This window comes from Mobula hypostoma, chromosome X2, assembly GCF_963921235.1.
Source record: "Mobula hypostoma chromosome X2, sMobHyp1.1, whole genome shotgun sequence".
In the NCBI taxonomy this organism is placed as follows: Eukaryota; Metazoa; Chordata; class Chondrichthyes; order Myliobatiformes; family Myliobatidae; genus Mobula; species Mobula hypostoma.
Window position 1 is genome coordinate 48,659,792 of NC_086129.1, and position 23,550 is coordinate 48,683,341.

General features: G+C 41.6%; 1 protein-coding gene across 7 annotated transcripts in view; it reads right to left on the reverse strand.

Annotated features, from left to right (window-relative positions):
* Positions 1 to 23,550, reverse strand: part of LOC134341013 (proprotein convertase subtilisin/kexin type 7-like) — a 323,082-nt gene that overhangs the window by 262,333 nt on the left and 37,199 nt on the right. For all 7 annotated transcript variants that reach the window (XM_063038716.1, XM_063038711.1, XM_063038717.1 and 4 more), the window contains 2 exons: positions 22,720 to 23,289; positions 12,203 to 12,337 (listed from right to left, as the gene is read on the reverse strand). In XM_063038716.1, coding sequence (XP_062894786.1) covers positions 12,203 to 12,337; positions 22,720 to 23,277 — 693 coding nt within the window. In that variant the 5' untranslated portion in view covers positions 23,278 to 23,289. The remainder of the gene's footprint in view (positions 1 to 12,202; positions 12,338 to 22,719; positions 23,290 to 23,550) is intronic.

Sequence of the window (23,550 nt, forward strand, 5' to 3'; positions counted from 1 at the left end):
ATTGAAAGAGAAATCAGAATCAACCGACACACTGGACTATTTCGCTAAAATGTTTCAATCTCTATTTCCCGAGGCTTTTCCACAATTGCCTGACATTGAAATAGCTCATGGAGTTGGAACTTGGAGACAAGGCAAAAATAGACATGTTATTGGGCGTTTTCTTCGTTTTCCAGACGAAGACTGTATTATTAAACTGGCAAGAAAATGAAAACTATTTAAATTTCAAGACTCTGAGATTCGTTTCTTTCAAGATTTTCCGCGTGAAATTGTTCAGAGATGTTCTGAATCTGCGGCCATAATGCATATGGTTTTTCAAAAACAGATGCATCCTTTTCTTAAATATTCAGCTAAATTAAGGCTTTTCGCTAGAGACTCTGGGGTTCGTATTTTTGAGGATCCAGCCGATGCATTGTGTTTTATTAATTCTCTCCCTGATGAGTCTGAAGCCTGATGTTGAAAGGACTTACAATTGTTCGATCATTTCGTGATATAAGAAATGATGAGATCGGAAGAATTGAGAACTATAGAAAGTCTTGGTATTAAAATGTACCTTTATCTTTGAAATAGACTGGTTTGGACGGTTTTAATTTTAGGATATCGTATGAGATCTGTTGGAAGACTGTAGAAACTTCAAATCATTTAGAATTTCTTTCTGTTTGCTACATTTATGAACTAATTATTTTTTTTGCTTTGTATGTTTTTGTTAACTTTTAACTTACGATTCGGGTTCTTTTTCACTTTTTATAGATAGACGTAATAAGTTAAAGATGGCGACTGTTTTCTCTTCTGAGCAAATATTTTAAGAATTTGTTGCGGACTTATCTAATGTTATGAAGGTTACTTTCTAAATTGAAGGTCGTTTCTGTTAACTGTTTTTTCTAATTTAATTGTAATGAGTTGTATGTCGACTGTAATGAGTTGTATACTCGGGAGAGGGAGACAGATTACCTTTTTTCATCTGTACCTTTTATTTAGGCAGGTGGAGTTCAGAATTGCTTCTTATGCATTCTTTGGGGCTTGCGTCGATAGATATCGACTTATTTCTGGGCTTTGTAGGTTGGGTGGGTTTTTTCCTTTTTTCTATTTCTATTTTTTATCCCCATTATGGAATTCCGGACCGTACACAAATTGTTATTATTGTTGCTTATCACTGCCATTCACGACTACCTTATCCTGACATGCGTCTAATTGTTTTCTTTAGATATAAAGTTTCATGATGTTACTTAAACAGTTAAATGTTTTAAGTTGGAATGTCCGTGGTTGGAATCATCCTATTAAGCGTAAGAAAACATTTAAAATTATTAATTGATTCCAACCAGATATAATTTTTGCACAAGAGACGCATGTCAGGTTATGTGATAAAAATCTATTTTTTAAATTTTGGAAGAATCCTCAGATTCATGCAAACTCTCAAAGTAAAATTAGGGGTGTTTCCATTTTTATTGATCCCAATATTCCCTTTAATCAGAAGGATATTATATCTGATATTAATGGTAGATTTTTGATTGTTAAAGGAACAATTTACAATAAGAAAATGGTTTTGGTTAATATATATGGACCAAATGCTGATGTTCCTTCATTTTTAAAGATATTTTCGCTCTATTACCTGATTTAAATGAATATATGTTATTAATGGGTGGAGATTTTAATACTTGCTTAAATCCATTATTAGATAAATCATCATCTAGACATCAACTCCCTAATCGTTCTACATCACTTATTAATTCCTTTTTAATTGATTGTTTTAATTGAAATCTGGAGACATATGCATCCTAGCGATAGAGAATATTCCTTTTTTTCACGTGTTCATAATAAGTAGTCGAGAATCAACTATTTTATAGCCAACCCTTGACTTTTATTTAATGTTCAGAAATGTGAATATGATGGAATTGTTGTCTCTGATCATGCTCCCTTAAATTTAATATTTGATTTGAAAGATGTTGTTTCTACAAGACCACCTTGGCGCTTTCCAGAACATTTGTTACAAAAGTTCAGATTTGTTGAGTTTATTGAAACTCAGATAAAAGAGTTTTCTCTCTTTAATAATACAGGAAACGCCTCAAAGTTAGTAATTTGGGATACGTAAAAAGTTTATTTACGTGGTCAGATTATTTCTTATTTAGCTAAGTTGAAGAAGACGACAAGAATGGAATTAGATAAAATTGCTAAACAATTAAAGATATTTATCAATGCAATCTTTCCAAATGTTGATTTGTTTAAAAGAGTGGAATTACAATCACAATATGATTTATTATTAACATCTTATTGAAGGATATTTGCTTAAATTAAAAAGTCAGTTTTATATTTTTGGGGATACAAATAATAGGCTCTTAGCTTCCCAATTAAGGGCTGCTAGAGCTAAAAGACAAATTTTAAAGATTCGTAAAGATAATGGAGATATAGTAAGTAATTATGAAGATATTAATAACATGTTTCAGGATTTATGTTCCGATCTTTATAAATCTCAGTTTCCTGCAGATCCCACCAAAATGAAGCTTTTTTATATAAGATAAAATTTCCTCAAATTACTGCTGAAGATCAACAGACCCTTGATGCTCCAATTGTTGAGCATGAGATTCAGAAAGCTATATGGTCAATGCAATCAGGTAAAGCTCCTGGACTTGATGGTTATTCAGTAGGATTTTACAAAAAATGTGAAAAATTACTTTCTCCATACCTTTTGGAAATATTTCATGAATCTTTTGAGAAAGGTAATTTACCTTCTTTTTATGAAGCCTCTGTTTCTTTAATCCTTAAGAAAGATAAATATCCTACTGAATGTTCATCTTATAGACCTATTTCCTTATTAAATGTGGATGCTAAAATTCTTTCTAAGATAATGGCGAACTGTTTGGAAAACATTTTATCTAAAATTATCTCTATTGATCAAACAGGTTTCATTAGAGGCCGTTATTCTTTTTCTAATGTTTGGAGATTGATGAATATTATATATTCACCATTATCCAAAATACCTCAATGTGTTATTTCTCTGGATGAAGGCATTTGATAGAGTTGAATGGACTTATTTGTTTAACGTATTAGAGAAATTTGGCTTTGGTAATAATTTTAATGAGTGGATTCAAATGATCTATAAGAACCCTATCGCTACCATTATTACTAATAATCTTAGGTCTCCCTTTTTTTCACTTTCATGAGGTACTCGACAAGAATGTCCGTTAAATTCTTTATTATTTAATCTTGTACTGGAGCCTTTGGCTATAACAATTCATGGAGCTAAAAACATTCATGGTATCTCTATAAATGGGACCATACATAAGATCTCTCTTTATGCAGATGATCTTTTAGTTTATATTTTGAACCCTGAAGAATCTATTCCTAATCTTTTGGAATTAATAAATGAATTTGAAAAATTTTCAGGATATAAACTTAACTTAAACAAAAGTGAATTATTCCCTTTAAATGTTCCTGTTTTTATATATAATAATATTCCATTTAGAATTGTGAATTCTTTTAAATATTTGGGTATTACCATTACAAAAAAATATAAAGATCTCTATAAAGCTAATGTAGTTTCTTTATTGGACTCTATGAAACAATTACTTTCTAGATGGAATCCTCTTACACTTTCTTTAATAGGTCGTATTCATGCCGTGAAAATGATGATTTTACCTAGATTTTTATATATTTTTCAAAATATACTATCTTTCTAACTAAAAATTTTTTTGATCAAATTGATTCTATTTCGTCCTTTATTTGGAATAATAAAAAACCAACAGTTAGTAAGTTTCATTTACAAAAATCCCCAAAAAATGGTAGACTTGCGCTACCTAATTTAAGATTGTATTATTGGGCTGTTAATATTTGACAACTATGTTTTTGGGTATATTGGCTCAATAAGAGCCAAAAACCAGCTTGGATTGATTTGGAATTAAAAGCTATCAAACAATTTCATTTAACTTCATTATTTGGAGCTCCATTACCTTGACAATTTGCTAAAATTCCCAATTTAAATCTCTACCCTGTCATTAAACGGCTCTTACGGACTTGGTTTCAGTTTCACAACTCTTTTAATTTTAAACAATTTAAATTGTCTTGCCCTGTATTTCAAAATTTGCTATTTAAATCTTCAATTACTGATCCTATTTTTCTTTTATGGAGAAATAAGGGGATCTGTTCTTTTGCAGATTTACTTAGTGATGGTCGATTGATGACTTTTGAAGAGTTAATTAGCAAATATTCTCTCTCTCATACACATTTCTTGCAATATTTTCAGGTTAGACATTTTTTACAAAAATATATTTCTCCATTTCCATATAAGCTAGAATCTGATTTGATGGATACTATTTTAAATATGAATCCTTTAGTGAGACGTTTCATTGGTAGGATTTATAATTTATTTTTACTACAAAAAGATAACCTCTCATTAAAGTTTAAACAAGATTGGGAGAGAGAACTTAATATGACTTTTGTTAATGAAGATTGGTTGCAAGTTCTGCAAATGGTTAATTCTTCTTCGATATGTGCCAATCATTATTTAATTCAGTTTAAAATTGTTCACTGCTATTATTTAACAAAGGAGAGGCTATCCAAAATATTCCCTAATATAGACAATTATTGTGATAGGTGCAAAAATGAAGTAGCTACTTTGTCACATATGTTCTGGTCATGTCCCTCGTTGAAATCTTTTTGGAAATCTTTATTTTCTACAATTTCTAAAGCTTTGAAAATTAATTTACAACCTAATACATTGACTGTTCTATTTGGAATAGTTCCGCATCATATTCAGGGTATTTCATTTTCAAACCAACATGTAATTGCATTCGTTACGTTGTTGGCAAGAAGAGCTATTTTACTGAAGTGGAAAGATACCTCTGCTCCTACACTAACTCAATGGTTTTCCCAAGTAATGTTATGTCTTAGTTTGGAAAAAATTAGAAGTAGATCTTTTGATCCCTGATTTGATTTTGAGAGAAGGTGGGGCTCTTTTGCCAAATATTATCATTTAATTTGAATTAATTTATATGGTTTCCTTCCAGTTTAATGTCATATAAATGTGATTTGGCAGTTGTTTTTTTTTAAATCATCTATAGATGATTGTAAGACGTATTGCTCTGGGTGTTGGTTCCTAATGGGCTTTTTTGATAGTTAGTGGGTGTTTTTTTTTTAAAGTTAGTTGGGGTTCTCTTTTTTCCTTCTTTTACTTAGATAAAAAATTTTTCATTAGCATATACGCTTTTTCTTCAGCTTTATTAATTATATATATATACTAATTTGTTGAACTTTTGTATTTTATAGCTATAGAAGATTATATGTCAACAAAAAGATTTTTAAAATGAAATGAAATAGTCACGTCAGTGGTCGAACAAACATTAGCTGAAACAAACATGCGATGTTGAAGGTCAAGTTGCTGAAGTAAATGAAAATATCTATAAAGCCACAGGGCATGGTTTGACCACGTATAAAGCTGATGATTTTCAGGATGACGTACACCCTGGAAACAGTGTATCTAATGTGCAGGCAGCAGGTCCTATTGCTTGCAGAAAGTCCCGTGCATCTGGTACCTTCCTGGCACACATTAAAATGGAGGCTGATTTAGCTGAACTATGCACAAGACAACAAATACTGATGGATAAACATGTATAGGAAGAACAGGTGGAACAGCTTCAGAGAAACCAGGACCAGACGGAAGGACAGTTTCTGAGAACAATAGAGCAGCTTAAGTTGCAGGAAGAAATTGCAGCCAAGATGGCCAGAGTTAAAGTGGTAAGGACCTCAACCACTGTGAGTACTAAACATGCTCCAGCAGGACAGTTCTATGGTCAGAGTTCCTACATTGACTTGAAACAGAGAAAATTCAGCATACTCGATCCCAATGTGTTCCTCAAATGTCTATGAGTCACAAGTTTGGGTTCCAAGGGGTAGTTCAGGGTGTTCACCCTCACTGAGAAGGCATTTTGAACCTGTGCCATATCCAATAGCACAAGGTGCTTCTGAGGACATTGGCCTACAGTATGATACTGGTGTTTCAGATGATAAAGGTGTAAATGCTGCGCTGGAGGCCACAAGGACCCGTAAGGAAATAACAAGCATCGTGATGCAACAACACATTGGATCTCTACCTAGAAGAGAGGTTTAAATCTTTGAGGATGATCCATTGCAGTATCACTCATTTCAAGAACAGCATTAAAGGCATGACTGATGTTTCTGGTGAGTGTGGCCATTTTCCCGAACAGTTCACTGGAGGTCACCCTAGAGAGCTTCTCAAAAATTGCCAAGGCACCAGCCCAGAACAAGAATAACTAAAGGCTCAAGCTTTACTGCAGGAACATTTTAGTGATGAGCACAAAATTGCTGCGGCCTACATGGAAAAGGCTCTTTCTTGACCGTATAACAAATCAGAAAATGCGAAAGCTCTTCAAGATTACAGTCTTTATCTTAGAGGTTTCTTCAATGCCACGGAAGACATACAAGGCATGCTTGCTAATATGAGGTTTGTTATAGATACATTGCCTGATAAGCTTTGGGAAAAATGGAAATCGGTGGTCTACAAACTGCAAGAAAGGCACACCCACAAGATTATTTTCACTGACATTGTTGATTTTATTGAAAGGCGAGTAAAGATTGCTACACACCCAGTGTTTGGAAAAAAATACAATGCTACATTGCCGGCAGTAAGTAACGGTACGTGTGCTTTCCTAGATGAAGGAGGTACAGAGGTTCTGCACAGACAGCCTCATGAACAAGCTGAAGCTGACAGCAAAAGGAATTACACATTCTCTGACGCATGAGGGGTCATGAGAACGCTATGAGTAGCTACGTCATTTCAGGATTGGAGGTGGCTGGTTTAGATGGTGAAAACTTACTGTGAACTGCCTAACATCTCCACACAGGAACGTATGCCTGTCCACAAAGGAAACATTCCTCGTCAGAGAGATGGTCAGGAATGGTCTCACTGAAGCAGACAGCCAGAAACTGAGCTGCTGATAGGGACGAAGGTGCTGAAAGCACTGGAGCCACTGCAAGTGATTTGCAGTGTTAACGACAGACCCTAATGCAATCAGAACAATGCTGCGTTGGACTGTTAATGGACCACTGAAACGAGACGTGGTGGTGGAAGGGACTACACTCGGCCAGCACCGACAATTAACGGGTTTTCAGTTTTGCGCTTCGATGAGCTTTGGCAGCAGCGATTCAAGACAGATTTTCCCGAATGCAGTCAAGAGGAACAAGCTGCTTTGGCAGAAGAAGAGTGCCATCCAGGATAGGCCACGTACCAAAAGAGCCTGTGTTTTGATAGCATGTAGATGTAATTATTCTCGTATAATAATTAGGGGTCTGGAATGTAGGAGCCACGCATGTGTTCTGTATCTTCGTTCTATTCCGTGCTGGGCATTTATTATGGTAACTAGTTACACAAGTGGGGGCATGGCAAAAAGTGAAGGGAATAAGTTATCTTCATGCTTTGTTCGAGGCAATTTGGAGCGGGAGGCCGACGGATGTCCTATCTTTTGTTGACCACTCAATAACGTTTACTTATGCTAAATTATGCTTAAGTTTCATCATTTCAAAACTGTATACTAGCTAATTGCTAATAAAGGATTGAATACATATCCTCGACTTTTGGAACAATTACTGGAGCTGAGGGCTCAACATACTGTCTTAACAAAGCCGTGGGGGTCGATGGCAGCAGCAACTGGCTTGATGGAACTGGCCACTACAGACAGTGAAGCAATGGACAAAGCCATTTCCTGTGACGAGTTACCATAATAAATGCCCAGCACAGAACACAATGCAAATACAGAACAGATGCATGATACAGAACATTTCCAAACCTAGGGAGGAAGGAAATCTGAGTTCATTCACTCTATCCAAGCCTCTCATGATCTGAAGCACCCCCAAAGCCATGTACACCCAAACACACACTCATGCGTGGCACACACCCACATATACCCACACACACACCCACATATACCCACACACACACAGACCTACACACGCACTTGAACACATACCCACATGTATACACATACTCACAAGCCCACTCACACACCCACATATACATATTTACATATTACACACACACACACACAGAGTAGCCTATAAAAAGTTTCCATTTTTTGCTGTTTTACAACATTGAATCACAATGGATTTAAATTTGGCTTTTTTTGAAACTGATCAACAGAAGACGACTCCTTCATGTAGAGATATGTTTTCACTTTGACAAAGTGATCTGTTATATACCCCGAGGGTTCATTTTTTCTGTGGACTGTCACTTTAAAACGCCAAGAGAATGAGACTGACTTTTGGGACACTGTTGGATTTCTGCTGACTGCAAAATTGCTTGGTTACTATGGTGAGAGAGGTGGAGTTGTTTGATGGACAATGAATATTTATGGTGTCTCACAGCTTGGTTTGAATAAGCAAGGGCAGATGATCCTCTTACAGACACACACAGTTCAGAGTCAAGATGGTTTCGATCAATGAAAGACATCAGTGAGTGAGGTCACTGGTTTAAACTTTCAGTAGCCCAAAAGGGGCGAGTTGAGATCGATCCAGAGTATTGATGAACGACTCTCACAAAGTACTGCAACTAGAAGAAGTTTGCAGAGAAAGAGGAGGGGAGAGAAAGGTTTGAAACAGAAGAAACCTAGTGACAAAGAGATCACTGTTTGGACTCTCTTGTAAGTAGCCCGTAAGGGTGAGTTTCATTCCATTTGAATATGAAAGTGTGATTGTCACATAGTTAATCCACAGGAGTGGGTTCTCTGGTGAGGGGAAAACCTTTGTGAACACCACATGTGTATCTACCCTTTGTCTGGGTGTGGTAGTTCACTGAAGAAAGGCACCCCTGTGGCAAATCACTGTTGGAGTTATTTCATATGTCGTGGAACTGAAAAGTGACTATCACGTTATGTGTTTGGGGTAACCGTGTGGAATCCACTGGTGTGTCTACTCTAGTCTGGGTGGTGGTTCCCTTGAAGATGGTCCCCTTTGTGGTAATCTACTGTTGGTGATCCTTCGTGTGAGGATTCGGAGGACAACTGGAAGATCGACAACACCTGTTTATTTGTTTTTCTCCTATCGTGGATTTCACCTTGGATTAGAAATACCTCCCTCATAACAACAATAACAACTCTGTGCATTTGAACTGAACTGAACTTTTTTTACATACCATTGTAAGCTTGAACAAATCTGGGAACTTTATCTATACACCTATATATGCATAACACTGCTAACTTTTGGATCATCTGGTTAAGTTACTATATTTAGTAATTGCTAATAAAATAGTGATTGTTAATAGCAAAACCAGACTCAAGGTGTGTTCTACTGCTGCTGATACTTTTAGTGTTGCGTGCATGTAACCGGTACTTTCCCCAGGGTTGCATGTACGTAACAGATCTAAATTAATTACATATATAAAACACAAAATAATTGATTGCACAAGTATTCTCCCCCTTCAAGTCAGTATTTAGTAGATGCACCTTTGGCAGTAATTACAGCCTTGAGTCTGTGTGGATAGGTCTCTATCAGCTTTGCACATCTGGACACAGTAATTTTTCCCCATTCTTCTTTTTAAGAACTGCTCAAGCTCTGTCAGATTGCATGAGGATCATGAGTGAACAGCCCTTTTCAAGTCCAGCCACAAATTCTCAATTGGATTGAGGTCCAGATTCTGACTTGACCACTCCAGGACATTAACTTTGTTGTTTTCAAGCCATTCCTGTGTAGCTTTGGCTTTATGCTTGGGGTCATTTTCCTGCTGGAAAACAAATCTTCTCCCAAATCACAGTTCTCTTGCAAACTGCATCAGGTTTTCCTCCAGGATTTCCCTGTATTTTGCTGCATTCATTTTACCCTCTACCTTCACAAGCCTTCCAGGGCCTGCTGCAGCGAAGCATCCCCACAGCATGATGCATGGACCACCATGCTTCACAGTAGAGATGGTGTGTGTTTGATGATGTGCGGTGTTTTGCTTATATCAAAAATAGTGTTTAGTCTGATGGCCAAAAAACTCCATTTTGGTTTCATCAGACCATAGAACCTACTTTCACCTGAATTCAGAGTCTCCCACATGCCTTCTGGCAAAGCTGTAACCAAATTTAATGTGAGTATTTTTTCAACAGTGGATTTCTCTTTGCCACTCTCCCATAAAGCTGCCACTGGTGAAGCACCCAAGCAACAGTTGTTGTATGTGCAGTCTCTCCCATCTCAGCCATTGAAGCTTGGAACTCCTCCAGAGTTGTTGTGGGTCTCTTGGTGGTCTCCCTCGCTAATTCCCTTCTTGCACGGTCACACAGTTTTTGAGGACAGCCTGCTCTAGGCAGAATTATAGCTGTGCCATAATCTTTCCATTTCTTAATGATTGACTTAACTGTACTCCGAGGGATATTCAGTGACTTGGAAATTTTCTTGTATCTGTCTCCTGACTTGTGTGCTTTTCAATAACATTTTTGCAGAGATGCTTGGAGTGTTCTTTTGTCTTCGTGGTGTAGTTTTCGCCAGGATACTGACTCACCTGCAGTTGGACCTTCCAGACACAGGTGTTTTTTTTACTACAATCAATTGAAACACCTTGACTGCATACGGTGATCTCCATTTAACTAATTATGTGTCTTCCAAAACCAATTGGCTACACCAGTGATGATTTGGTGTGTTATATTAAAGGGGGTGAATACTTATGCAATTAATTATTTTCTGCTTTATATCTGTAATTACTTTAGATCACTTTGTAGAGATCTGTTTTCACTTTGACACAAAAGAGTCTTCTTCTGTTGATCAGTTTCAAAAAAAGCCAAATTAGATCCATTGTGATTCAATGTTGTAAAACAATAAAACATGAAAACTTCTGGGGGGGTGGGGAGAATGAAAGTACTTTTTAATTAGGCACTGTAGGTTCAGCAGTGTCTGTACATAAGGTGACTCTGACAGGAAATGATAAAATAGTGGTGGTTGGGAGCGTGGAGGGTGGGTTCGTGGGTGGAAGTGTTGATCAGCCCTGATGGCTTTGGGAAAGTAACTGTTTTGAGCCTGGTGGTCCTGGTGTGGCTGCTACATAGCCTCCTCCCTGACCGGAGCGGGTGGGATCCTTCATGATGTCAAGGCTAACAGCAAGTTAGCCTGTCCAAACTCTCCTGCTGACCTTTGGCTCAAACTGAGTGCAGTTTACATTCTCCCCATGAGCATGGGAGTCTATTCTGGGTGCAACGGATTCCTCTCACATCCAAAGGACTTGAGGGTTGCTAGACTCCTTCACCCCTGTAACTGGTCCCCAGTGTGCAGGTGAGTGGAAGAATCTGGGGTCTGAAAGGTGGTGGGGCAAAGGAAGAGTTAATGGGAAAATGGGGAGAATAAATTGGGCAAGGATAGGTATAGATGCATGTCCATAGGTCCCTCAAAGCTGCCACACAAGTTGATAGGGTGGCTAATAAGGTGTATGGTGTGTTGGCCTTCAGTAGTCGAGGAATTGAGTTCAAGAGCCGTGAGGTAAAGCTTGGAGTATTGTGTTCCTTTCTGGTCACCTCATTATAGAAGGATGTGGAAGCTTTCGAGAGGGTGCAGAGGAGATTTACCAGGGCGCTGCCTGGATTAGAGAGCGTGTCTTATGAGGACAGGTTGAGTGAGCGAGGGCTTTTCCCTTTGGATTGAAGGAGGACGAGAGGTGACTTGATAGAGATATACAAGACGATAAGAGGCATAGATAGAGTGGACGGCCAGAGACTCTCTCTCAGAGTGGAAATGGTTAACATGAGAAGGCACAATTTTAAAGTGATTCGAAGAAAGGGATAGCGTAACACGCTGCCAGGGGTGGTAGTAGAGGCAGACACATCAGCGACATTTAAGAGACTCATAGATAGGCACATGGATGATAGAAAAAATTGAGAGCTGTGTAGGAGGGAAGGATTAGATTGATCTTATAATGGATTAAAAGGTCGGCATAACATAGTGGGCTGAAGGGCCTGTACTGTGCTGTAATGTTCTATACGATCTACAAGCAACTATCCACCATTCACTGTAATTTTATGGAGCAATTCCCTACCTTTATTGAGAGGCTGCTGCAGTATTTCTTGTGCCCTCCTCTGTCCTTTGGCCGTAAAATAGACTATTTGATGTAAGATTTGCATCCTGCTCCCTCCAGCTCTTCAGCTGCCAGCATTGTCAAAATATGCACAACATAATACCCTTCTCTCCCCCTCATTCTTCTGCAGCCTTCCCTTAAACCCAGCCACACCACAGCACTTACATAATTGGCCTGTATGTCCTCTATGGTGTATTCAACACCATCATCGACCACCACCACTGTCACACCTTCACCAGTGACATTGCGCTCCCACACCCCAGTGACGTTGATGTCCATCCCACGCTTTCTCCGATTGTGCTGCGAGAGAAACAGGGTTTGGTGAGTATGGGAAAGTTTGACAGTACATTGATAGATAAGAGATGAGCTGTTCTCATTTACAAGGGGAGAAGATAACAAGGAGCTTGAGGTGTCCAGAAACTGTGGATATCAAAATTGGTGGAAGGATAAAGACAGAGATGGGGGGGTGTTTTATTTGATTTAAATCATTAGTGATCCATCACCTGGTTTCTTACTAGGTCCTGTGATCCTTCCCAGTTGGCCTTAGATCACCCTTTTGGCAAAGAATCTGACTTGATGGATTACTACAATCAGGGAAGAGGAGCTTCACCATCTGGAACAAGCTGCCTTCTCATTACTACTATCAGGGAGGTGGTACAGGAGCCTGAAGACCCAAACTCAACAGCTTGAAAACACCTCCTCCTCCACCACCACAGTTTCAGAACAGCTTCTTTTCTCTGCCGTTAGATTTCTGAATGGTCCATGAACACTACCTCACTAATCCTCTATTGCACATTTATCTTTCATAGTAACTTGTAGTAGTTTTTTTAAAATATCTTACACTGTACTGCCGCCACAAACCAACAAATTTTAGGATTCATATTAGTGATGATAAACTTGATTCTATTTTTGCTTGTGGGGAGAACGTGAACCAACAGCAAACTCAGCCACGGTCATCTGCAATAGGGTGTGGCGTCAGCCACAAGGCCAGTATCTAGTGACCATTCGCAACCAGTTCAGCTCAATGGAAGGAAAAGTATTTGAAATGATTGTGGGCCTTCAGATTTTTTTTGGTCTGTGAACAATAGGACCTTCATTCCACTGGAGATTTATTGAGGCTTGGAAGCCAACAAAGGAGGAAGGCACATTTCACAGCACCACTGACCAGGGTTCAATTCCCACTGCTGTCTGTAAGGAGTCTGTATGTTCTCCCTGTGAACATGTGGGTTTCCTCTCACGTTCCGAGGACGAGGAGGAGGATGCTATTCTGTCCCATTACACTTAATTGGCCATTCAATAAAATCATGGACAATTGACTGTAATCTCAAATCTTCCATCCCTACCTCTCCCTGTAACATTTTACCCTCCCGTTTATCTGTACCCTAAAGAATTAAAGATTAGCTTTATTAGTCTCAATACAGTACTGTGCAAAAGCCTTAGACACATATACATAACTAGGACGCCCGAGACTTTAGCACAGTCCTGTATTTGTCAACATGGAGTGGAGAGTGAGTTTGTAAATCTGGTGGGAACAAAGCACACTGGGAATGGTGCGGGTGGAACACTGCAGGAAGGGTGTGGGGCAGGTGGTAGAGAAGGAGTGCCAGGAGTTGGGGTGGTGGTGCAAGTGCAGACACACCCCACCCTGAAACCAGGCAAGGCCATTTGATCCAAACAATTGGTTTATTGATCTTTACAGAATGTCTCTCTGGTGCTTCCCACTCCCTTCCCTCTCTTCCCCTTTTCCTAACCACGATTCACCTCTCCCTGCCCCCTTCCCATTCTCAGTCCACAATAGAGACCCATATCAGCATCAGGTTTATCATCACTTGTGTCACGAAATTTGTTTTTTTTGTGGCCTTTGCACAGTACCGTACATTGAAACATACAGCCAAACATGTCATTTATATCAATGACATCAGTGTGCTGGGGGCAGCCTGCAAGTGTCACCATGCCTCCTGCACCAACGTAGCATGCCCATAGCTTACTAACTCTAACCCACAGATCTTTGGAATGTGGGAGGAAACTGGAGCACATGGAGGAGACCCACGCTTTCATGGGCCAAACATACAAACTGCTTACAGACAGCTGCAGGAATTGAACCCTGATCAGTGATCACCGGCAAGGTAAGCCATTGCACTAACTGCTAAGCTACTGTGCCACCGACATCCTGAAATATCTACCTGGCCAGGATAGGGGAGGACCTGCTGCTACCACAACACTTGATGGTGCTGAACAGGCCCTATAAATGGTGGCATTATTAGCACATCCCAACAATTAACATTTTTACAGTAATCTACTGAAGGAGTTTTTTGTCTGCATTAAAGGGAGGGATGAAACATTTCCTGTGTCTGCCACATAGTGTCAGTATTGAGCTGTTCGGAGTAGGATACTGGGTTTTCGCATCTCCTCAACACACTATCATCCCATCCCATCCTCTCACTCCACTTCTGCAGAACTTCAGGAAAGATTGGCAAATAGGTTTTAGGGGTGCCACAGTAGTGTAGCAGTTAGCACAATGCTATTACAGCTCAAAGTTCAGAATTCTGATGCCATCTGTAAGGAGTTTGTACATTCTCCCTATGACCACGTGGGCTTTCCCTTCGTGCTCCAGTTTCCTCCCACAGTCCAAAGACGTACTGGTTAGTAGGTTAATTGGTCATTGTAAATTGTCCCGTGATTAGACTAGGATTAAATAGGTGGGTTGCTGCGTTAAAAGATTCTATTTGCCGTTCCATGCTGTATCTTGAAATAAATAAATAATATTTCTTCAGCAGTTTGATCGGGGCACGACTGCGCAAGTGCGTGGATGTCAGCCAGTGACAACAGCAAGAAGAGTTTAAAGGGAGGCGGTTATTTCTTCAGTGGTTTTATTGGGGCATGACTGCGCAAGCGCGTGGACGTCAGCTAGTGACAACAGCGAGAAGAGTTTAAAAGGAGACAGCCTTGTAGAGCGGGCGACAGTAGAGGGAGACAGAGTAAGAAGTGCTTTGGCTCAATGGGGCTTCGGTGTTAACGGGTCGAGGTGAGGTAGGTTGCCTGAGTAGAATACAGACAGGAAGAATGTGTGAGAGGCCAGGTTTCTGTTCTCAGTGTCGGATGTGGGAGATCCAGGAGTCTCCCAGCCTCCCGGATGGCCACATCTGCGCCAGGTGCGTTGAACTGCAGCTCCTTAGGGACCGTGTTAGGGAACTGGAGAAGTAGCTCGATGAGCTTTGTCTGGTCAGGGAGAGTGAGGAAGAGGAGCTATAGGCAGGTAGTCACACGGGGCCTCAAGAGACAGATAGGTGGGTAAGAGTCAGGAGAGGGAAGGGCAGGAGTCAGACACTAGAGAGCACCCCTATGGCTGTACCCCTGAACAATAAGTACTCCTGATTGAATACTGTTGTGGGAGGACGGCCTACCTGGGGGAAGCAACAGTGGCTACGCTCCTGGCGCAGAGTCTGACCCTGTGGCTCGGAAGGGTAGGGAAAGGAAGAGGATGGCAGCAGTGATAGGGGACTCTATAGTTAGGGGGTCAGACAGGCAATTCTGTGGTTGCAGGAAAGAAACGTGGATGTGCCTCCCAGGTCCCAGGGTCCGGGATGTTTTTGATCACGTCCATGATATCTTGAAATGGGAAGGAGAACAGCCTGAGGTTATGGTACATATTGGTACCAACGACATAGGTAGGAAATGGGAGAAGGTCCTGAAAAAAGACTACAGGGAGTTAAGAAGGAAGTTGAGAAACAGGACCGCAAAGGTAGTAATCTCAGGATTACTGCCTGTGCCACGTGACAGTGAGTATAGGAATAGAGTGAGGTGGAGGATAAATGCGTGGCTGAGGGATTGGAGCAGGGGGCAGGGATTCAGATTTCTGGATCATTGGGACCTCTTTTGGGGCAAGCGTGACCTGTACGAAAAGGACGGGGTGCACTTGAATCCGAGGAGAACCAATATCCTGATGGGGAGGTTTGCTAAGGCTACTGGGGAGAATTTAAACTGGAATTGTTGGGGGGTGGGAACCAAACTGAAGAGACGGAGGAAGAGGCAGTTGGTTCACAAATGGAGACAGTCCGAGAGGGAGGATAGGCAGGGGTGATAGAGAAGGGACACATTCACATGGACGGTTTGAGATGTGTCTATTTTAATGCAAGGAGCATTATGAACAAAGCGGATGAGCTTAGAGCGTGGATCAGTACTTGGAGCTATGATGTTGTGGTCATTACAGAGACTTGGATGGCTCAGGGGCAGGAATGGTTACTTAGAGTGCCAGGCTTCAGATGTTTCAGAAAGGACAGGGGAGAAGGCCAAAGAGGTGGGGGCATGGCACTGTTGATCAGAGATAGTGTCACAATCGCAGAAAAGGAGGAAGACATGGAGGGATTGTCTACAGAGTCTCTGTGGGTGGAAGTTAGGAACAGGAAGGGGTCAATAACTCTACTGGGTGTTTTTTTTAATATATAGACCACCCAATAGTAACAGGGACATCAAGGAGCAGAGTGGGAAACAGATTCTGGAAAGGTGTAATAATAACAGGGTTGTCGTGGTGGGAGATTCTAATTTCCCAAATATCGATTGGCATTTCCCTAGAGTGAGGGGTTTAGATGGGGTGGAGTTTGTTAGGTGTGTTCAGGAAGGTTTCCTGATACAATATGTAGATAAGCCTACAAGAGGAGAGGCAGTACTTGATCTGGTATTGGGAAATGAACCTGGTCAGGTGTCAGATCTCTCAGTGGGAGAGCATTTGGAGATAGTGATCACAATTCTATCTCCTTTACTGTAGCATTGGAGAGGGATAGGAACAGACAAGTTAGGGAATCGTTTAATTGGAGTAAGGGGAAATATGAGGCTATCAGGCAGGAACTTGGAAGCATAAACTGGAAACAGATGTTGTCAGCGAAATATGCAGAAGAAATGTGGCAAGTGTTCAGGGGATACTTGCGTGGGGTTCTGCGTAAATACGTTCCAATGAGACAAGGAAAGGATGGTAGGGTACAGGAACCGTGGTGTACAAAGGCTGTTGTAAATCTAGTCAAGAAGAAAAGAAGAGCTTACGAAAGGTTAAAAAAAAAGGTAATGATAGAGATCTAGACGATTATAAGGCTAGCAGGAAAGAGCTTAAGAAGGAAATTAGGAGAGCCAGAAGGGGCCATGAGAAGGCCTTGGCAGATAGGATTAAGGAAAACCCCAAGGCATTCTACAAGTATGTGAAGAGCAAGAGGATAAGACGTCAGAGAATAGGACCAATCAAGTGTGACAGTGGAAAAGTGTGTATGGAACCGGAGGAGATAGCAGAGGTACTTAATGAGTACTTTGCTTCAGTATTCACTACGGAAGAGGATCTTGGCGATTGTGAGGATGACTTACAGTGGACCAAAAAGCTTGAGCACGTAGATATTAAGAAAGAGGACGTGCAGGAGCTTTTAGAAAGCATCAAGTTGGATAAGTCGCCAGGACCGGATGAGATGTACCTCAGGCTACTGTGGGAGGCGAGGGAGGAGATTGCTGAGCCTCTGGCGATGATCCTTGCATCATCAATGTGGACGAGAGAGGTTCCGGAGGATCGGAGGATTGCGGACGTTGTTCCATTATTAAAGAAAGGGAGTAGAGATAGCCCAGGAAATTATAGACCAGTGAGTCTCACTTCAGTGTTTGGTAAGTTGATGGAGAAGATCCTGAAACACAGGATTTATGAACATTTGGAGAGGCATAATACGATTAGGAATAGTCAGCATGGCTTTGTCAAAGTCAGGTTGTGCCTTACGAGCCTGATTGAATTTTTTGAGGAAGTGACTAAACACATTGATGAAGGTAGAGCAGTAGATGTAGTGTATATGGATTTCAGCAAGGCATTTGACAAGGTACCACATGCAAGGCTTATTGAGAAAGTAAGGAGGCATGGGATTGGATCCAGAACTGGCTTGCTCACAGAAGACAGAGTGGTTGTAGATGGGTCATATTCTGCATGGAGGTCAGTGACCAGTGGTGTGCCTCAGGGATCTGTTCTGGGACCCCTCCTCTTTGTGATTTTTATAAATGACCTGGATGAGGAAGTGGAGGGATGGGTTAGTAAGTTTGCTGATGACACAAAGGTTGGGGGTGTTGTGGATAGTGTGGAGGGCTGTCAGAGGTTACAGCAGGACATTGATAGGATGCAAAAAAACAGGCTGACAAGTGGCAGATGGAGTTCAACCCAGATAAGTGTGAAGTGGTTCATTTTAGTAGGTCAAATATGATGACAGAATATAGTATTAATGGTAAGACTCTTGGCAGTGTGGAGGATCAGAGGGATCTTGGGGTTCGAGTCCATAGGAGACTCAAAGCTGCTGCACAGGTTGACTGTGTGGTTAAGAAGGCATATGGTGCATTGGCCTTCATCAACCATGGGATTGAGTTTAGGAGCCGAGAGGTAATGTTACAGCTGTATAGGACCCTGGTTAGACTCCACTTGGGAGTACTGTGCTCAGTTCTGGTCAACTCACTACAGGAAGGATGTGGAAACTATAGAAATGGTGCAGAGGAGATTTACAAGGATGTTGCCTGGATTGGGGAGCATGCCTTATGAGAATAGGTTGAGTGAACTCGGCCTTTTCTCTTTGGAGCGACGGAGGGTGAGAGGTGACCTGATAGAGTTGTATAAGATGATGAGAGGCATTGATCGTGTGGATAGTCAGAGGCTTTTTCCCAGGGCTGAAATGGCTAGCACGAGAGGGCATAGTTTTAAGATGCTTGGAAGTAGGTACAGAGGAGATGTCAAGGGTAAGTTTTTTTACGCAGAGAGTGGTGAGTGCATGGAATGGGCTGCCGACGACGGTGGTGGAGGCGGATATGATAGGGTCTTTTAAGAGACTCCTGGATGGCTACGTGGAGCTTAGAAAAATAGAGGGCTATGGGTAACCCTAGGTAATTTCTCAGGTAAGGACATGTTCAGCACAGCTTTGTGGGCCGAAGGGCCTGTATTGTGCTGTGGGTTTTCTATGTTCTGTGTTTCTATAACTAAAAGATGACATTATCACACCACACCATCTGGAACTCTGCTTGCAGCGTATTTTGACCCTTTTTTGAGAAGTTCAGAAGTGAGCTTTTGGAGTTCAGTATAGCATAAGGAGCAGATTTAAGCCATGCAGCCCATTGTGTCAATTGCACCATACGATTGATTTTCCATTTCAACTCCATTCTCCTGCTTCCCCCCCCCACATAACTTTTGACACCCTGACTATTGCAGGGAGGGTTGCAAGGTTTTGACAAAGTATCAAAGAAAATGTGTTTCCACTTCTAGGTTGATGAGAATGATTCTGGGAATGAAAGGGTTAATGCAAGAGACGTGTTTCAAGCTCTGGGTTTGTAGTTCAGAAGAATGAGGAGGGATCTCATGGAAACCTGGTGGAATATTGAACGGTTCAGATAGAGTAGACGTGAAGGTGATGTTTCCAATAGTGGAAGAGTCTAGGACCAGTGGGCAAAGCCTCAGAATAGAAGAATGTCCATTTAGAACGGAGATGAGGAGGATTTCTTTCACCAGAGGGTAGTGAATCTGTAGAATTCATTGCCACAGACAGATTTGGAGGCCAAGTCATTGGTGTATTTTAAGCACTTTCGGCCCTGGCGCACTTTGGGATGTTCTGAAAGGTGCTCTAGTTTTTCGCTTTAATTCTTCAAATGTGTGTCCAAAGAGGCTGCACTTTAATTTGGAGAGGGATGGATCCTCCCTGCAAAAGGAACACTTTTTGCCAGAGGAATGTTAGGAAACACAGAACTGATCAGGGATGGGAAACCCATGGGTGAGCAGGTGAGGTTTATTTACTCACTAATGGAGGGAGCAGGATGGACATTGTGTTGGCAGAAGGGTTTAGTTAGGTGTTTCATTAATTCTGCACAACTTTGCGGAATGAAAAGGTCTATAAGACCACAGTACCTTCTCCCCATTTGGATAATAATCCGCACTATTGTTCCTTTTACCAAATGCATTACCATACATTTCCCAACACTGTATTCCATCAGCTACCTTTTTGCCCATTCTTCTGCTGCAATCACATTGCTTCCTCAGCACTACCTACCCCTCCATCTATCTTCGTATCATCTGCAAACTTTGCCACAAAGCCATTAATTCCATTATCCAGATCATTGACAAACAATATGAAAAGTAGCAGTCCCAATACTGACCCCTGTGGAACACCACTAGTCACTGGCAGTGAACCAGAAAAGGCCCCCTTCATTCCCACTCACTGCCTCCTGCCTGTCAGCCATTCCTCTATCGATGTCAGTATCTTTTCTGTAACACCATAGGACTTTAATCTTGTTAAGCAGCCTCATGTGAGGCACCTTATCAAATGCCTTCTGAAAATCCAAGTAAGTGACATCCACTTCTTCCAGGTCTGTTCCTGTGTTGGGAAATGTATGATAATACATTTTGGTAAAAGGAACAATAGTGCGGACTATTATCTAAATAGGAGAACATTCAAACATAAGAGGTGCAGAGGGACTTGAGAGTCCTCGTGCAAGGTTCTCAGAAGGTTAATTCACAGGTTGAGTCTGTGGTATAGGCAGCAAATGCAATGTTGGCATTTATTTCAAGGGGAATAGAATATAAAAGCAAGGAGATAATGCTGAGGCTTTATAAGACACCAGTCAGGCCACACTTGGGAGTATTGTCCACAGTTTTGCGCTCCAATCTCAGAAAGGATGTGTGGTCACTGGAGAGAGTCCAGAGGAGATTCACGAAGATGATTCCGGGAATGAAGGGGTTAATATGAGGAGCGTTTGGCAGCTTTGGGCCTGTACTCACTGGAATTTAGAAGAATGCAGGGGGGTCTCATTGAAACCTACTGAACGTTGAAAGGACTAGATAGGGTGGATATGGAGATAATGTTGAGAGGATGATTCCTATGGTGGGGGTATCCAGACCTAGAGGGCACAGGCTCAAAATTGAGGGGTGACCCTTTAGAACAGAGATAAGGAGGAATTATATTAGCCAAAGAGTGGTGAATCTGTGGAATGCTCTGCCACAGACTGTGGTGGAGGTCAAGTCCATGGGTATACTTAAAGTGCAAGTTGATCGGTCAGGGCGTCAAAGGATATGGCAAGAAGGCAGGTGTATGGAGTTGAGTGGGATCGGCATCAGCCATGATGGAATGGTGGAGCAGACTCGATGGGCTGAATGGCCTAATTCTGCTCCTAGCCTTAAGGTCTTATGTGTGTACTGCTCTATGTTCCATAACCAAGAGAGCACAGAAAGGTAATTTAAAAAGTAAAATATAAAAGCAGTACAGTATTCAGATCAGGTTGCTGCATTATGGGAAAGATGTAGGAGTTTTAAAGAGGGTGCAGAGGAGATTTACCAGAATGCTGCTAGGATTAGACAGCATGTCTTATAACCCTTGTCCTTTCTGTCCAGGTTGTCAGCTGGAAGATCAAATGGAGAGGATAGGTTCAGCGAGCGAGGGCTTTTCGCATTGGAGTAAAGGAGGATGTGGGGTGACTTGACAGAAGTGTAGATAAACCAGCAGTCCCCAACCACCGGGCCGCACAGCATGTGCTACCGGACCGTGAGGAAACGATATGAGTCAGCTGCACTTTTCCTCATTCCCTGTCACACACTGTTAAACCTGAACATAGGGTTGCCAACTGTCCCGTATTTGCCAGGACATCCCGTATATTGGACTAAATTGGTTTGTCCCGTATTTCCCCCACTAAGGTAGAGCATTCCTATGAAACCTTTCGTGCCGAAATGGCGTGAAGCGAAGAAGCAATTACCATTAATTTATATGGGAAAAATTTTTTGAGCATTCCTAGACTCAAAAAATAACCAAACAAATCATACCAAATAACACATAAAACTGAAAATAAGTAACTGTAATATATAGTAAAAGCAGGAATATGATAAATAGACAGCCTATATAAAGTAGAAATAATGTATGCATAGTCGGGAAGATGAAGGCAAAACCGATTTGTGGGGGGAAAAAAAATCAGCACGTACGCATATGCACACATCACATGCGCACACAGGTGCCCGCGCAAGGCTTCATGGTCATGGTAGTCTTTCCTGGGGTAAAGTGTCCCGGGATTTGACTGCTACTTTTGTCCCTTATATGGGAGTGAGAAAGTTGGCAACCCTAACTGTAAAAGACATGTTGAGGTGAGTTTAACCCTACTTGAACACCACCCCCCGCGTCAGCAAGAATATTGTCAGTATTAAACCGGTCCGCAGTACAAAAAAGGTTGGGGACCCCTGGTGTAGATGATGTTTAGAGGCATAGATCAAATGGGTAGCTAGAGACTTTTCCCCAGGGCGAACATGGCTAATAAGAGAGGGCATAATTTTAAGATGATTGGAGGAAAGAGAGAACGTCACGGGTAGGTTTTCTTTTAATTACACAGAGTGTTGGGTGTGTAGAACGCTCTGGTAGAGGCAGATACATGAGGAGACATTTAAGAGACTCTTAGGTAGGCACATGAATAAAAGAAAAATGGAGAGCTGTGGAGGAGGGAGGGGTTAGACTGATCTTAGGGTGGGTTAAAATATCGGTACAACATCAGGGGCCAAAGGGCCTGTATCATAATGTTTTATGTCCTAAAATGCTGAGAATCCCAAACATCTGAATTAGAAGAAAAGAAGGTGATAGAAAAGCCAAGGCAAAGCAGCTGAGGGTGCAGCGAGTCTCCCGGAATTGTCATGAACCAACAGAGGGAGAATTACGTACCAAGTGCCACTGGAATGGGTACTTTGGGTCACTGAAGTGCAGGCTCCGCTTGGAACGTTTCAGCAGCTTTTGCTCAGAATGCCACCTCACACTGTCATGTTGGGCAAGCAAAGCATCAATGGACTTCCTGATTCTCTCAGTCTCCTCCTCCAGGTCACCATGGTTACGTTGATGTGATGGGAGAGCAAAAAGGTAGTGGCCAGCCAGTTCCCCAATCTGCCCCCTGTTCTCAAGGCCCGTAAACTCTGCAAGCTTGTCTGCAAGCTGATCCAGTGACTGCGCCTCACTTCTACCAGAATCATTTCCAAGCGTTAAGTGCACTGCCCAGGTCAAAGTTCTCCGCTCTGTGTCTAATCTCATATTTCCTTCCTTGTCCTTTCCATCCAGGTTGTCAGCTGGAGGCTCAAATGCAGAAGTCTCGATGTTCAGAGCACAGGTGAGTCCGTTCTGTGCAACCACTGGCAACCAGATGGTGACAAGTGAAAAGCTCAAGAAGGTTGGCAACAGGATCTCCATCATGACTCCCCATGATGAGACCTTCCACATCAGATGCTGCATCAGATCTGGTCACTGCAAGGAAGAGCAAATAAAACAAAGACCTCATGCAAGACCATTACTTTCCACAAAGAGTACACAGCATATTGGTACTGGAATAATAAGGGACCAACACACTTTAATGTGTGACAAGGATGTATCACAACTTGGTACAGCAACTGCTCCGCCCAAGACCGCAAGAAACTACAGAGTGGTGTGAGTACAGCCCAGTCCATCACTCAAACCAGCCTCTCCTCCACCAACTACGTCTGCACCTCAGAAAGCATGCAAGATCAT